The sequence below is a fragment of the Sarcophilus harrisii genome, chromosome 5, assembly GCF_902635505.1.
Source record: "Sarcophilus harrisii chromosome 5, mSarHar1.11, whole genome shotgun sequence".
Classification (NCBI taxonomy): Eukaryota; Metazoa; Chordata; class Mammalia; order Dasyuromorphia; family Dasyuridae; genus Sarcophilus; species Sarcophilus harrisii.
In genome coordinates this window covers 92,811,459-92,827,259 of record NC_045430.1, presented here as the reverse complement: position 1 = coordinate 92,827,259, position 15,801 = coordinate 92,811,459, and the positions used below count along the sequence as shown (strand labels likewise).

Below are 15,801 nucleotides of genomic sequence, written 5' to 3'. Positions count from 1 at the left end.
ATGTCAGGGGAAATGAATACTTACAAACCAAATTTCAACAAAAACCTTGCAGAATTGATAGAACTGAAAAATTAATCTTACTATTTAGTAAATGATGCTTTACTAAATGCTTTAGTAATTGTACTTCTTCTATATGGATCTATGTACCTATTCAAGGTATCTTTCCTAGGTATGACAGCCATTAAAACTAAGAATCAAAATAAGAGGAACTTTAAAAGCAGACCTTCCGGTGATAGTATTACAAAATGTTACACCAAGATTTCAAAAAACAATGACTCATATTCAATCAAACTGCTCTCATTTTTTAGTCAAAGTCAAAAAAGTGTTTAGTCCCTCTAGAGAATGGGCCTAGGAGGCAGAAAAAATAGAACTTTAGTCCTGTCTCTGGCACATGCTGTCTAGGTGACCTTGTGTAAATCATGTAACCTCTCTGTTATAACCTTTCAGTGGCAGAAAGGGTCCTGATCTGCCATAGGAAAAAAGTCCTCTCTTAAAGCTTTCAATGATGAATAAATCACAGGTGTGGTTTTGAAAACAAAATCAATACTTTAAAAATAATTTATTTAATCTTTATCTCATTTCTATTTGTATTTTGTGAATTTTTTATCATGTAGGTAATGCATTAGTACAATAGTACATAGATAAAATGTATAAATAAACATACATTCTGAATTAGCATTATGTTCAAACATGTTTTTTGGATGGAATGGAGGCACGATCAAAAAAAATTGAACTTATTGGTTTGAATTACTAATTCTATATCTCCAGTTAGGAGATTTTGATATTATTTAATCTAACTCCGTGTTGATAATAATGGGTTGCATTTGTATTTGAGCTGCAAAGAACTGCCATTTATGAATCTGGTTTGAGCCTTATGATATGCATGAGCTAAGAGAAGGCTCATCTTTCTTTAGAAGACTTAAAGTTGAAATGAGGTACCCAAAGTATCACACAGATAGTCAAATGGTGAAAGCAAAACTCAAAATTGCAGAATGTTGGAACTACAAGGAATCTTTAAAGACACCTAGTTTAATCCACTCATTTTATAGACAGAGAAACTGAGCGTAAGTAAGGGAAACTGTAGTGAAGATGGCACTTAAACATGGGATTCTAAAGCTGCATTTTCCATCATACAATCCTGATGTATGCATCTGTGTCCCAATCCACTGTTTGAATATTTTTAGTGACAGGGAACTTTTCTTTTCAAGCAGTTCATTCTATGTTCAAGCAGTTCTGACTGTTAGAAAGTTTTCAAGGGCTTTGACAAATTTCCTACGATTCTTAATAGGATGGCCTGAGCAATACTGTATGAATAGAAAATCAGAAAGATTTACACCAGCCAAGTGACTCTAGGAACAGGTAGATTGACAAACAGATAGAGCTACAGGTCTGGAAGAATTAGAAAGCCTCATCTTCCCTAGTTCAGCTGTGGCTTCAGACATTTAGTGACTGTATGACTTTGGGCACTTAACACCATTTGCCTCAGTTTACTCATCTGTCAAATGAACTGGAGGAAAAAATGGCAAACTATTCCAGATGCTACTAAACAGACCACATGGGACTCTGAGCAAATTACTTAATTCCTAGTAACTCCCAAAGACTGTAAGTAGAATTGGTAACAATACTTATACAACTAGCTCCCATAACTCCCCATAAAACAAACAACCTCTTAAAATGTAAGAATTTCCCTTAGGCAGTATCCAGAGATCAAAGATCAATCTTTAGAATGTCAAACCCAAGACAAGACCTTGTAGCAATTTTTCAGGACTAAGCCAGTTTGACTTTTTCCTTACCTGAAAGATCCCCTTCAGAATCAGAACATGGTATGATAGATGGGTGGTGCAAGTAGAAATAGAAATTAGAAACTTGATGCAGTCCCTTTCATCTGATTTGAATCTATTGTTACTGACTGCTCTTTACTTACCATCAGTGTGACCTCAAACAGTAGAAGCAAGGTGATACAGGGGAAAACATTACAGAAGGAGAGGACCACCTCAAATACTACCATTGCCACAGCATCTGCCATTAAAGGACTTAGACAAGTTATTTAACTTTATTAGGCTTCAGTGTTCTCATCAGTATAATGGAATTGAGACTAGATGGCTTTTGAGTTATTACCTGTGATCTTAACAGTTTTCTAGGTAGATAGATTTCAGAATAAGAAGGCACACACTTCCATATCACATATGGAAAGGAGATAGCACATTTACAACACTGTTCCTAAGGCACTAAATGTTCCATTTGGCTTAATGTAATTTTCACAGAACCAACTAATGAAGTTAAATGGGTTATGATTTTTAAATATTAATTCATATTTGTGACATTGTTCTTTAGTGTATTACATTTAACCTCAAAGTAAATATCACCTTAACATTTATATGCTTTAAGGTGTACAAAAATACAAATTACTTTATTTGATTAATCTTTATATCAATCCTGTGAACGAAGTACCACAAATATTATCACCCCTATTTTATTATCATTTTCCTACTGAATTATTTCTTAGATTCCTTCCAAACCTAAATTTCTAATTCTATGTTTTTACTTAAGAGCAAACAGGTTAAGTGGAGCTATAAACTGTCTTGGGTCACAGCTATTAAATTAGAGAATCAAGATTCAAACCTGGAGCTAGCTGTAGACTCCACGTCTAGCTCTCTTTCTATTATACCCTACTGATTCAGTAAAAAGAACATTGGATTTAAAATAAAGTCAGACTTGGGTTCAAAGTCTAACTCTTGCCACTATCTAAAAATAGGTATAACGTGAAGTAGACCACTTTTTTTTTGTAATGTTTCATTCATCATTTAGGTAATGGATGCTGAACATACGAATAATATTGCTTGAAAAAAGGCAGGATTAAGGTAGTCAAATATAATCCTGAAACCCTTAGAGGACATGTGAAAGAGGCTGAGAGATAAGGGACCACATCAATAATGAATCACAGGACAAGTGGCTGGCAAGAATTGGCTCTCAGAAGGAAAATGGATTAGCCCGATTATGGACTGGCCACCACACCTCAGTGGCAAATTTAAGGACTACTAAAATGTCTTTTCATTCTAATGGGATAAAGATAAAGAGCTTTTGGGAGGTGAATTACTCTTGAAGGGAATCACAGTCTGATACAAATGTGAAATGTTGAGTGGACTTCAAGGAACTCTATGCCTTTCAGTGCATACCTCTGATGTTTTACTTGTATAGAGATAACCAAGCCTTCCTCAAAACATGCTGGTTGTCTGCTATCACAACAAACTGCCCTGTGGCAGATTTCACAGGGATAAATGAAATTTAAAAAGCAACTGCTAAGGACAAATATTTTGGGGGAAAAAGCATGCATGTAGAGGTGTAGAAAGGTCAGATATGATTGACTAATTCGAACTGTTACTATTATTAAGCCAAACTGGCTTGAGGTAGATATCATCTTATGTAATTGAACATACAGCAGTAACTAATGTAATCAGAGCTTCCAGACTGAGGATACAGGTGAAAAGAACTATGTTATTTTGTTCTAATATGGTATAAAATCAAATTAGTCAGAAAATTCCTCCAAAAACTATAGTATGTGAGTAAGATGGAAAGTAATAGTGCTGGGCCTTTGATGTACAGATTAAATCAGGCAAGCTGCTTCACTTCTGTAGTCTTTTCCCTGATTAATAAAATGAAAAGACCAATATATAATTTCTAAAGATCCTTCCACTTCTGATCTTTTATTATATAGTCATTTTCTAAAGTTAAGCTGTAAATTCATTAAGTCCTGACTATATTCAAAGGACCCCAATGAGATAACCAAGAGTCAAAAATGGAAACTAGCTCTTGTCTTTATGAAACTTACAATCTAATGAGTAATAGTAAGGGTTAGCAGGTATACATGATCACAAAATTCAGTTTGATGAAAGAAGAGTCATCATCAATAGTACAGGAAGGAATCTGCTGGGGCTAGGGGTCAGGATGAGGATATAGAAAATCATTCTTTCTAACATATATCTTGAGAGAAAAGTAGGATTTTGATCGACAGAAACATGGAAAATGTATATTCCTAACATGAAGGGTGACTTGTGGGAAGACAGGAAAGGGCTAGACAAAATTAAGAAACAGAAGTCCATTGTGGATGAGCTGTAGAATCCATGAGTAGGAATAGTATGAAATAAGGCTAGAAAGGTAGGTGGTAACCTATCCATTTTTCATGGAAGAATCTTAATACCAGGTTAGGGAGTTTATGTTCTCTTCTATAAGCCAAGGAATACTTCTAAAGTTGTTTTTAGCAGAATGACATGTTCTCATGTTTCTTCTGTGTTCCTTAGGGCTCTACACAGTCAGTATTCCAAAAACAATTACTGTGGATTATGAACAAAGGACAAGGCAAAAAACAGTATCCCACTTCTGCTCTCCTGGTCCCATCACTGAATATCCTCCAGAATACAGAGTTCAGCATTTTTTGATTGATGAAATTCAGTACCTTGACAAAATAGAGGAAGGTTCCAAATCACTCTTCTGTATAACTTATCCCTGATCAAGATCCTAGAGTTTTTCCATTTTTTAGCCTGGGCTCTAAACTCTAAGGCAAGGGTAAGGAACCTTTTTTCTGACAATGCCCATTTGGATATTTATAACATTTTCAGGCCATACAAAATTATCAAGGTAGAGAACTCAAGCAATGGGAGGTTGTTTTCACCTGCGGTTGTCTTGGCAGGGCCAGACCAAATGATTTTGAGGGCATTATATGGCTAGATGTTCCTCACCCCTGCAAGGAAAAGAGATGGGATAAAGGGAGAGAAAAAAGACATTTCTCCAACAATTCAGCCCTATCCTCCCAAAGGAAGAAACTTCTTGAAGGCAGTGAGGCATAATACAAAACCAGAGTTGGGTTATAACACTTGGGTCCTAGTGCTAGTTCAATGATTTTGTAGTTGAGGAAAATGAGAAAATTCAGAGGTGACAAGTGGCTTGCCCACAGAAACATAGGTAGTGGGATCAGTAAAAAAGCCAGGGCTGGGATTCAAGTCGCTAGACTTTTAGCCCTGAATTCTATTCATTATACCAGAACCTAATAATTGACAAGTCCTGCTTTCTCCTTACTTTTGGATTTATGGGACTCCCTTATTATATAAGGTTGGGAACATCCTGATAAGCCCTTTTCTGGGTAATGTGGGCAAATCTCCAACAACAAAAAACTTTTTTTTTTTTTTTTTTTTTTTTTTTTTTTTTTTTTTTTTAAAGAGCTGAGGTATTCAATCTTATTGAATATTTGTGTGACAGACACCATGCTAGGTTATAGAGATACAAAGGCATGGATGGTACTGCCCTAGTCTCAATGATCTTCTGTGTGCCGCCTCAAGAGATAGGCTAAGGAATCATGCTGCATAGTGGAAAGTAAACAGGATAGATGCAGAATCAGATACACATTTTCCAACTTGGCTAATTTGTTGAAAGTATTTGAAACAAAGGTGGGAGAGGATTAGAGTGGAGGGAATTGGTTAAACTATACCCCCCAAAAGTTCAGAAGGTGACAAATACCCAAAGCAATTTTTGTTATTACTTAGCTAAATTTAAAAAACGCAATCGCCTTTTGCTTTTATCATAGAATATTTGTTGATGATTAAGTTTATAATGCAGTTAGGTGACATGATAGCTAGGGAGTGCTAGGCCTTTGGTAAGGAAGACTAATCTTCCTCCTCTTGTCAAATCTGGTACAAGACACTAGCTGTATCATCTTGGGCAAGCAATTTCCTCATCTATAAAATAAGCTGGAGAGGCAAATGGCAAACCACTCCGGTATCTTAGCCAAGAAAACTCCAAATGGGGTCATGAAAAGTCAGACACGACTGAACACCAACAGTTTTTAACAAAAAAAGACAATAAAAACTGCAGTCAGGAAAAATGTGGGCTGAATACCAGCTTTCTGGCTATGTAACACATAATTTCTTCATCTGTAAAACAAAGATAACTCTTGCACTAACCACTTCCTATGGACATTGTGAGCAAAGAGCTTTGTAAATTTTAAAGCATTACATAAATATTAATTTATGTTCTAAAGTATGGGTATATGTATATTACTGAAGGAACAGGATATGAGGGATTAGAAGCTCTTAAGAACCATGAATTTGTTCAGTCATTTCTTGAAAGCAACTTGAAACTATACTTAACATTATACATATTTTTTGATCCAGAAATACTATTACCAGGTCTCCCAAAAGTCAAAGACCACAGAAAACTACACTTATGTATAAAAATGTTTATAACACCATGCTTTGTGGTACCAAAGACCTAGAAGTAAAGTGGGTGCACTCATCAATTGGGCATTTATCAATTGGGCTAAATGAATTATGGCATATGAATTTAATAGAATATTACTGTACCTTGAGGTACAGTATAAAGAATTCAGAGGAACTTGGGTAGACTCATAGTTCAAACTGATGGAGAATGTAATAAGCAATACTGAGATAATTTACATAATGACCACAAAAACATAAAGAAAAAAACCTATGAAAGACTCTGGAACGTCAATCAAAGCAGTGACCAGTGATGACTTTAGAAGACTGATAAAGCTTGCCTCTTACTCACTTTCAGACACATTCAATGTGTTGATTTGCTTTATGTGACAATAAGTATTTATTATAAAAAAGGGCTTCTATTTGGGAAGGAAAGAGGCCAGTGGGTTAGTGGAAGTGTAAGAGGTGCAAAAAAATTTTTAAAGGCACATCATTGAATTTTTAAAAAAGAATAAATAGTTTATATACCCTGTGCATTCCTTTAATCCAACACTGTCACTACTGGGTCTGTATCCTAAAGAAATCATAAAAGAGGAAAAAGGATGCACATAGACAAAAATATTTGTTAGCAACCTTTTTTGTAGTGGGAAGGAACTGGAAACTGAGTGGATATCGAGGAATGGCTGAATAAATTGTGGTATATATTAATGTAATGAGGGGCAGCTAGATGGCACCATCTAGATAGAGCACCAATCCTGAAGTCAAGAGCAAATCTGGCCTCAGATGCTTAAATACAATACTTCCTAGCTGTATGACTCTGTGCAAGTCACTTAATCCAAAAGTGCCTCAGCAAAAAAAAAAAAAAAAAAAAAAAAAGTAATGGAATAACACTATTCTAAGAAATGATGAGCAGGCAGATTTCAGAAAAACCTGTAAAGTTTTACATGAACTGATACTGAGTGAAGTGAGCAGAACCAGGAGAACATGATACACACAGTAACAGCAAGATTGTGTAGTGATCAATTATGAAAGACTTAGCTCTTCTCTGCAATACAGTGATCCAAGATAATTCCTAAACTTGTAATGAAAAATGCCATCCATATCCAGAAAAAGATTTATGGAGACTGAATGCAGATTGAAGCATACGATCTCAATTTTTGGTTTTTCCTTTCTTGTAATTTTCCCCTTTAGTTCTGACTTTTCTTTCACAACATGATGTATATGAAAATACATTTAAAATGGTTATATATGTATGGCCTATATCAGATTGCTTGCTGTCTCGCGGATGTGGGAGGAAGGGAAGGGAGAAAAAATTTGGAACTCTCAAGATCTCACAAAAACGAATGCTGAAAAACATTTTACATGTAACTGAAAAAAATAAAATACTATTGAGTGAAGGAGAAATAAAAAGTTCAGAAAGGAGCAAAAACATATGAAACAATTTTGCTCCTCTTTTGTTGAATTTAATATGCACTCTTAAAAACAAACTATAGGTAACAAAGTTTATGTTTTCATATGTAATTCTGTCGTTTATTTGCATTCGCTGATGATTAAGTTCATAGTAAAAATGTCAAAGGCAAAAAAGTGTACAGGACTTATACAATCCCCTTTTTGTTGTTTGTGTGTTGGGATGTTAATTGTTTGTAATAGCCAAGTTTGTAATTTTAAAAAAGAAAAAATTAAATTACTGGATTTCTTTTTTAATCTCACCACTAAACCAACAGCTCATAATAGGATGAAGAGATTCTCTCTGCAACAGGAAGTAGATGAGAGATTGCACAAAGACTTGTCTCTGCTTTCTCTCATTAACTGAATTCATTGTCTTTAAGGAGTCTGAAATCTAATCTCTTGTATGACATCATACACACACCATCTGCAAATCCTTATACCCACTGTACAGAATGATGAGAAAAAGTTCTTTTAAAAAGGCTGGAGAATATTTTTTTTCCCAACCATTTGGAGCCAATTAAAAAGCTGGGCCTTCCAGATAAGAGCTATGCATGTGACTGTCTCCTCCAATCTTGCTCGGCTGGATAAGCAAACCTGATTTAGCTATGTAATTTACAACACAAAAATTGGCAGTCCAACCGAACAACTTCAGCAAGGCAAGTAGGCTTCAGACCCTGCTCATCAACAGCCACTCCCTTGCATCTCTCCTCAGTTCGGGTGACCTACTAAGGCTGAGTCCAAAGGATCCAGATGTACTGTACAGAGAGCCTGGGAGATGACACGTTTTTGGGAAGGAGAAAAACATTAGGCTTGTCAGGAACAGGGAAAAATAAAGTACTTCCTCCTTGCGGTGGGAGAGAACATAGAGAAAACTAGGTTGTAAAAGTTAGCAAGACCAAGGAGAACAAGAAAAGAAAAGTCTAAAAAACATGCAGCCGAAAAGATTCTGTAAGTTTCATGACAGCTAGTCATCTTGCTGCAGTTGGTTCCTGAAGAGAATATTGATGAAGAGGCCCCTCCTTAGGCCTCACAGGGAGTTTGCTTTGAGACAATAGAAAAGGAACAGGAAGAATGAATAGTGTGATAGTTGCAACATAATCTTATGTTAAAAAGCATATAAAGCTTAATAAAGCAATTTCCCTCTAACATCACAAAGACCCTCTCTGCTCCATAGTATTCACAATAAATACAGGATATCTGATGGCAGTATTGAGTCTTGAACTCCCATATATCCCCCAAATCAACTCTCTAGATGGCATTTAGCAGGGAAAATGAGTGTAAAAACAACTCCACCTCTAACAATGAATTCAGGTCTAAGTTAGGTCACAGGTCAATGAAAAGGCCAGAGAAGAAAGAAAGAAATCAAAGTGACAATGACAATTGTTTCCCCCTCTTTAGATTTCCTCTAAAAAATAATCCAATTTTGAATCCTGATTTAGCCATTTATTTGCTGGCGTAACCTCAGACAAACTTCTGAGTCTCATCTTGGTTTTCTTATCTGTAACAAGGGAACATTTTTACTTAAATTAATGAATTTATTGAGTTTTGAAGAAGAGCCCTTCCTAAACTGTAAAATACTATGTGAACTACTATTACAAAGGTGGAACTACAAAGAAAGAGAAAGAAAGAGTACTCATGTATAAATGTCACTGGGGAGTTTAATGTCTCAGATTATAAAGGTTTTCTCCCCTCTAAATCAGACCACAAATTCTAGCTTAAGCATTACTTACTACCTAAGAGACAAGGGTGAAAGCCCATGTTCTCTCCATTCATTCAAACAAAAATGTGAGTGCCTAATTAGGCAAGAGATATCATGCTCTGTCACAAAATGTTAGAGCTAGAATGAGACCTTAGAAGCCATGTTGCAAGTCAATAATAGAACTGGGATTTAACCAACTAAAACCTCCACAGGAAAGCTCACTTTGGATCTTGCCCTTTCCTTCTGCTCCTTTGAGAGAAAAGCAGCTCATCAGTTTAACACTTCACTTTCAGGCAACTGAACATTCAAATGACATCAAAAGACCAGGCTCTTTTTTCCTCTGGTCTCCCCAAAGAAAGAGCAGTTTCTATCATTTCTGCATAGGAAAGGAAGCCCTCAAGAGACTTAGTCATCCAAGTGTGCAGTCCTATAATTGTAGAATAGGTTGCAATGTGGAAAGAAACAGCAGGTCTTTCACTGGGCCTGAGAGTACCAGCACCAAACAAGACTAGGAGTCCAAATCCTCACTAGCCAAGGAGTAGGACAGTAGTTACTATTCCTCAGCCTTGTATTTAATTTCTTTAAAGACCTAGACATTAATAAAACTATTCATTTCACAATGAGCAACTTAGTGACCACATAGTGCCCACAGTAATGCTCAGAAAGAATTCTTTAGCCAAAGGTAAAGAAATTTTTTTTTTTTTTTTAGTACCTGTAGTTCAGATAAGATGTGGCATCTATAATCTAGAACAGTGGTGTCAAACACCTTAGTGTAGCTCAAATGGGATTAAGATGTCATTGGGAAATATGTAACAAAATAAAAAAACAGTAGAGCATAATGCTTAATTTGTGGTTTTCAAAGTCAACATGCAGCTCGAAGGGATCCTTATGTATACTTTTGTGGCCTCCTTTCTATTTGAGTTTGACACAGCGATCTAGAATCTTGCAAATTCAGATGAATGAATTAAAAAGCATTTACTAAGTGCTTACGATAGTAAGATATGCAAAGCACTGTGCTGAGGATACAAATAGTAAGATGGTCCCTTCAGTGAAGGAGCTATTGTTGAGGCAAGGAAGTTAAGTGCCTGAATTAGAACTCGGCTCTTCCTGGGGGAGGGCGGGGGAAGAGTACCTAAAGGTTCTTTCTTTCTTTCTACCTCAGAAAATCCCAAGTAGTTTGAAGGTCCACTTTAGGAAAGAAGTGTCTACTGGAATCGAGGGTTTTTAAATTTAAAGCTACAACAAAACTGCTTTCTGGTGGTCCAGAAGACATCAGATCTTTCCTACTCAAATGTAAGCTCATTGAGGGAAAGGAATATGTTTTCTACATCTTCGTATTTCTCCTAGCTCTTACTATGAGGCAAAACGTCTATTTGTGCCCAATGTTTTATGAATGAGAAGGCGAGCAAAAAGGCTCACACTGGTGAGAATAACCATTACTAATGGTCATAGGAAGGACATTTATTCAGCAGTTCAAACAAATATCCAAGTCTTCAGAGCAATTGGGTAGGAGTTTCTCCTCCCAGATGCACACATCTCCCCCTCCCAGAGGAGTTATCTATCTATCCGAAGCACTGCAAATAACTGACCAAGATAAAAGGGAACAATAAGTACCCCCAGGGCTGGAGTCGATGACTTAACGTGCCTTGGGATCCGAACCCACCGCTTTCAAGGACCGAGGGTGGCATTTGGATGTTAGCCTGCCCGCTGTGCTGGGCAGATGTGGGCAGTCCCTGGGATACTGCAGCATTCACTGCCCTTCAGACCCCACCAACCCCAATCCAGACATCAGAATGGGGGGGGGGGGGGGGGAGGAGTCGGTCCAGTCTGAGCAAGTCTGTGCAGCAGACAAGCCGATTCCAAGGCCAAGTCCAAGTTCCCCGGAACCTGGAGGTGCCGGCGCCCCCGCCCCCGCCCCCGCCCCCTCCCCGTTCTCCTCATCCTCTCGTTCCTCCGTCTGTAAAGGTCCGCTCCCGGCCTCTGGGTCCCTCCCCGCCGAGGCTGGAGCCACCTCGGCCTTCATGCCGTCCGCTCCTCCGCCGGCCCGGGGGCCAGTCTCCCCGGAGAACCACGTGCGGGCGCCTCGAGGCCTACGGACTTCTGGGTCGTGGGTCGGCCGGCGGGCGGGCTACTTCCACGGGCATCTCCGGGGCAGCCCCCCTTCCCTTCCTGCCTCTCCGCCCCAGCTCCCGGAGCCCGGAGCCCGCGGCCCGCCCGCATTCCGCTCCCTCGGGGCTCTCCTCTCCCCCGACCCTCCCGCAGGGCGGCCCCCTCCCCTTCCGTCCCCAGCGGGCGCCGCCTCTCACCGCTCGAAGAGCAGGCGTACGGAGAAGATGCCGGCTGCCAGCGGAAACGCGGAGAGGACGTGGCGGGCCCGGGGGAAGCTGCCCATGCCGGGCCTCTCCAAGTCGGCCCAGCTCACATTCTGGGGCAGCCAGAAGCGCTCATTCCACAGCCAGTCCCACAGCAGGCCCAGGGCACCCGCCACCGCTGCTGTCGCCATCTTTCCCCCGCCCCGCGGCCGCCGCCGCCGCCAGAGCCAACCGATCTAGCGGGGAGGCGGCCGCCGGGCGGGGCCCGGCCAAGGAGCCGCCCCCTTCCGGCCCCGACCCGCCCCAAGGGCCGGGCGCTCCCCTGGGCCATGCCTCCAGCTTCGCTCCGCCCAGACCCGGCTCGGCTCCCTCAGCCCTCCGCGCCTTCCCAGGCCTCGCCCCAGTGCTCGCGGGAGTTCAAATGGCTCTGGCCCTGCCCCCGCCAGGGCTTTTTCTCCAGTCCCGGGGCCTGAGCACGCCCCTTTCCGTTTCCTTCCTCGGCGGCCCGCCCACCGCAGCCGCTTCCCTGAAGCCCCGCCTCCCTCGCCTCCAGTCTCTCTCGGGCCCCTCTTCCTCCCTCTCTTCCGCTCCTTTCCGTAGCCTTCCTCCGCTTCCCTCTCTCCTTTCCCTGGGTCCCTCCCTCTGGGACCGGGCCTCGCCCTCTCCGGCCAGCCACGCCCCTTTCCTTCCCCAGGGTTATAAAGGACGCGTTTCTCCCGGCCTCACTTTCTTTTTTCTACCTCCAGGGCCCGGCCCCACCCCTCGGGGCCCCTCCCTTCAGCGTCGTGGCTCCGGGCTGCCGTCCTTGGAAACCCCTAAAGTTGCCTTGGCTGTCTCGCTGCCCGCTCCTTCGCGGAGGCTCCCGAAGCGCCTTTCTCTGCCCTCGGCGCCTCGGGGAGGGGCGCCCGCCCCCAAGGAAACCCTGGGGCTGAACGCATATTTTATCCTTTCGCCTCCCGGCCCGGGTCTGACCTTCCCGTATAATGACCCGATCTGGAGACTCCTGGGCTCGGCTTAGGCAGTTTGAAAAGAAGCCTGGAGGGATTAAATGTACAGAAATGAATCCCTCGGTCACCAAGCTTTTACCATAAATTAAATCTTGGGTATCTAAACCAAAAGTGAAGCAGACACTGCCATTAAAAATAAATCTGCTAAGCGTGGACGAGTACATCGATCTCTATATAATTATATACATACTTAAGACATGCAAAATAAATACAGTTTTGATAGTTGGCTAGTAATTGGGCAGATAAGGAAAGGCTTTATGGTACAAGGGTCAAACGAACTGGATCGTGAAGGAAAGCAGGAATTGCAAGGAGCAAGCACAGTAAGATTGGAGCACATTTCCGGTAGAGAGAAGAGACATCCAGCTCTAAGGCCTAAAAATGGGAAATGCCGGCATAGCTGGATCCCAGTGTTACTAAAATGTAAGATAGAGAAGGGGACAGGTCGAGAAAATTTAGATATACTTCAGTTTATATTTGCTTCTAGAAGTTATAATAGAGAACCAAAGAGAGTTTACTAGTTTGGGAGTGTTCTGTAATTCTACCTTTTAAAAAATCCCTTTGGCAATTGTGTGGAGGAAGGACTGGAATGGGGAGAGGTTTGAAAGAGGGACCAAACTTAAAAATAGATTGCAATAGTCCAGGGGGAAGAGAAAGAAGAGCTGGGATAGTGGCCGAGAATAGAGAGCAGCAGACTTAAGACATCGTAGAGAGAGACAGACGAGGTAGTAATTGATTGAATGGGGACAGGAATTCATAGTGAGGTATCAAGAATGACACCAAGGTTTCAAACCTGGATTTAAGGACTTTTAGAAATGTTCATTAGAGAATTGGTGAATCAGAATGTAGAACTCAGGAGGGAGACTAGGGGATAGCTTTGTAAATTTGAAAGTTAGATACATAAAGATGATAAACTCAAAGGAGCTGATAAAAATGTCCGTGAGTTTAATTTACAGAGAAAATATGAGGGCCAAAAACAAAGCCTTTGGGACATCCACAGTCAGCATAACATGTATTATTGGAGGCTGAGAAGCAGAAGGTAGCTAAAATGAGAACTTAGCAATAGATTTACAAAAACCTAGAGAAGTTGGTAGTCAAAAGTGTCAAATGATGGGGAAGCCAAGAAGAGCCAAGTCAATAAATATATATTGCAATTAGGAGGTCACTGGTGTAAAAGCAGGCTCAAAAATGCCTCACCTACTTTTAGGTTTGATACCTTAACATCTCAGACCTTAAGACTAAACATTAAAAATTGTTAATAATCATTTAATGAAATGAAATGGCCTAGATACCAAGTCTATTCTAATTGACTGGAGAATTTTATTATACTTCCCGGGTCTCTGATAAAAGTATCTAATGATTTTGCTAAAATGGGGGAATTTAAGATACTGGAACTAGTGGGGGGTTAGGAAGAGAGGTGAGAAGAGACCTTAGCTTCAGCAGTTATGGGCAAGTTTTTCCTCTCTTCTATTTATCCCTTTCCCACCTGGCCAGAAGAGAGCCTTTCACCTTCACAGAGATCAGAAGATGTTTGACTTCTCATCTTCTCAATGTCCTAAATGGCATCCCTGGATCAGTTAGAGGCAGTGTTCTGTATTAGGAACCAAAGCCCAGTGGACAAAGATTAACCATGCTTAATGTGAACTTCATGAATGGGAAAAAAGGACTTTCCAACAGAGTTTTCATTGTTCAGTCCTGTTCAACTCTTTATGACCTCATTTGGGGTATCCTTGGCAAACAAGATTTGAGGTTTCACATTTTCTTCTCTAGCTCATTTTATAGATGAGGAAACATGGCAAACATGGTCAAGGGACTTGCCCATGCTCACATTTTGTTTTGAGTTTTGAGCTAGGTCACATTTGAACTCAGGCCCAGTGTTTTATCCACTTTACCACTTAGCTTCCCATATGTCCCGAGTTATTTGCACATGAATCACTTGCAACATGAGCTCTCCAACCTTGAATTAACTTTCCCTTCGATTATATATATATTCTTGTGGGAGGGGATATCACAAATTTAAGAGTAGAGAATTTTCTATCTATTGTTCTTAGTAAATATCCCTTTCTAAAAGCTAAGGCTGACTAACTAAATATTTATCAAGTGATCATCTTAGGAGGAAGTTTAAGCCAGTTGTTAATGTTTCTTCAGAAATTATTGTATACATTCATTCTAAATTTATCTGTGGCTACAGCATCCCCTTAGTAATGTGTAAACTTGTAAGCTTTCTTGAGTGCAGAAACTTTCTCACTTTTGAATTTTTATAATGCCTATGGGGAAGATTCATAAATGCTTTTTCTTTGACATTGGAATGAACTGAGAAAAGCCCATAGTAGCCTAAAGAAGTAAAAATACACTAATAATGACACTGGATCCATAATTTCAATACTTTATACTTCAGTTGGGATTTTAAAGGTTAAATGAGAAGGAGAAGAGAGGGAAGTGATACCTATAATTGGATAAGCTCTCAAACTGTCATTGAACAAAGGTTGAGAATTCTGGGCTCTGGAGTGCCTTATGCCCTGGGAACTTTATACCTGTTTAATAAAACACTTAACTATACTTTACATGGTTAATTACTACAAGAAGTTGACTAGATTGATCTGAAAGTAGATTGAAAGAACTAAATCTGTATCCCTTACGAAAGGAGAGATAATGTAACTTTATAACTAACTAAAGAATGTACAGGCTCAGCCAGTGTTGAGTGTATCAGAGAAGAGTGCAGCACAAAACAGTTGAATCAAAGCAAAACTGAAAATGATTATTTCATCCAACAGAGTTTTAGCTAAGGCTGTTTTTCCTCCTAGAGAACCAAGACTAAAAATACTCTACTACCTGCCAGCTAGGGGAAGGAGGGGAAAATTTGAAACAAAAGGTTATGCAAGGGTCAGTGTTGGAAAAATTACCCATGCATATGCTTTGTATATAAAAAGCTTTAATAAAAAAAAAAATGAAGCTGAAAAAAAGATAAATTGTAAAATGATACTAATAAAAACAAGAGATTAAAAAATAAAAATACTCTGTATACTGAAAATAATTAAGGGAGCAAATACTATCTCTTGTTCAATGATAAATTGAGCCTCAACATCCTCAAAGAAAATGTTAACTTTGCATGTAATAATGGATTGTTCTTA

The 15,801-nt window shown here is 39.9% G+C and overlaps 1 protein-coding gene across 3 annotated transcripts in view; it reads right to left on the bottom strand.

Annotated features, from left to right (window-relative positions):
- The window catches only part of CERS5 (ceramide synthase 5), a 28,765-nt gene extending 14,461 nt beyond the window's left edge, over window positions 1-14,304 (bottom strand). Inside the window, exon 1 of one of the 3 annotated variants that reach the window (XR_004229461.1) lies at window positions 11,661-11,967. Coding sequence is in view for 1 of the 3 variants with exons in the window: in XM_031937917.1 (XP_031793777.1) it covers window positions 11,661-11,857 (197 nt within the window). In the remaining 2 variants the exon portion in view is untranslated. Of the gene's footprint in view, window positions 1-11,660; window positions 11,968-14,156 lie in introns of those variants that run through there. The other 2 variants (XM_031937918.1, XM_031937917.1) reach the window with 2 other exon arrangements.
- Between the last annotated feature and the right edge of the window lie 1,497 nt (window positions 14,305-15,801).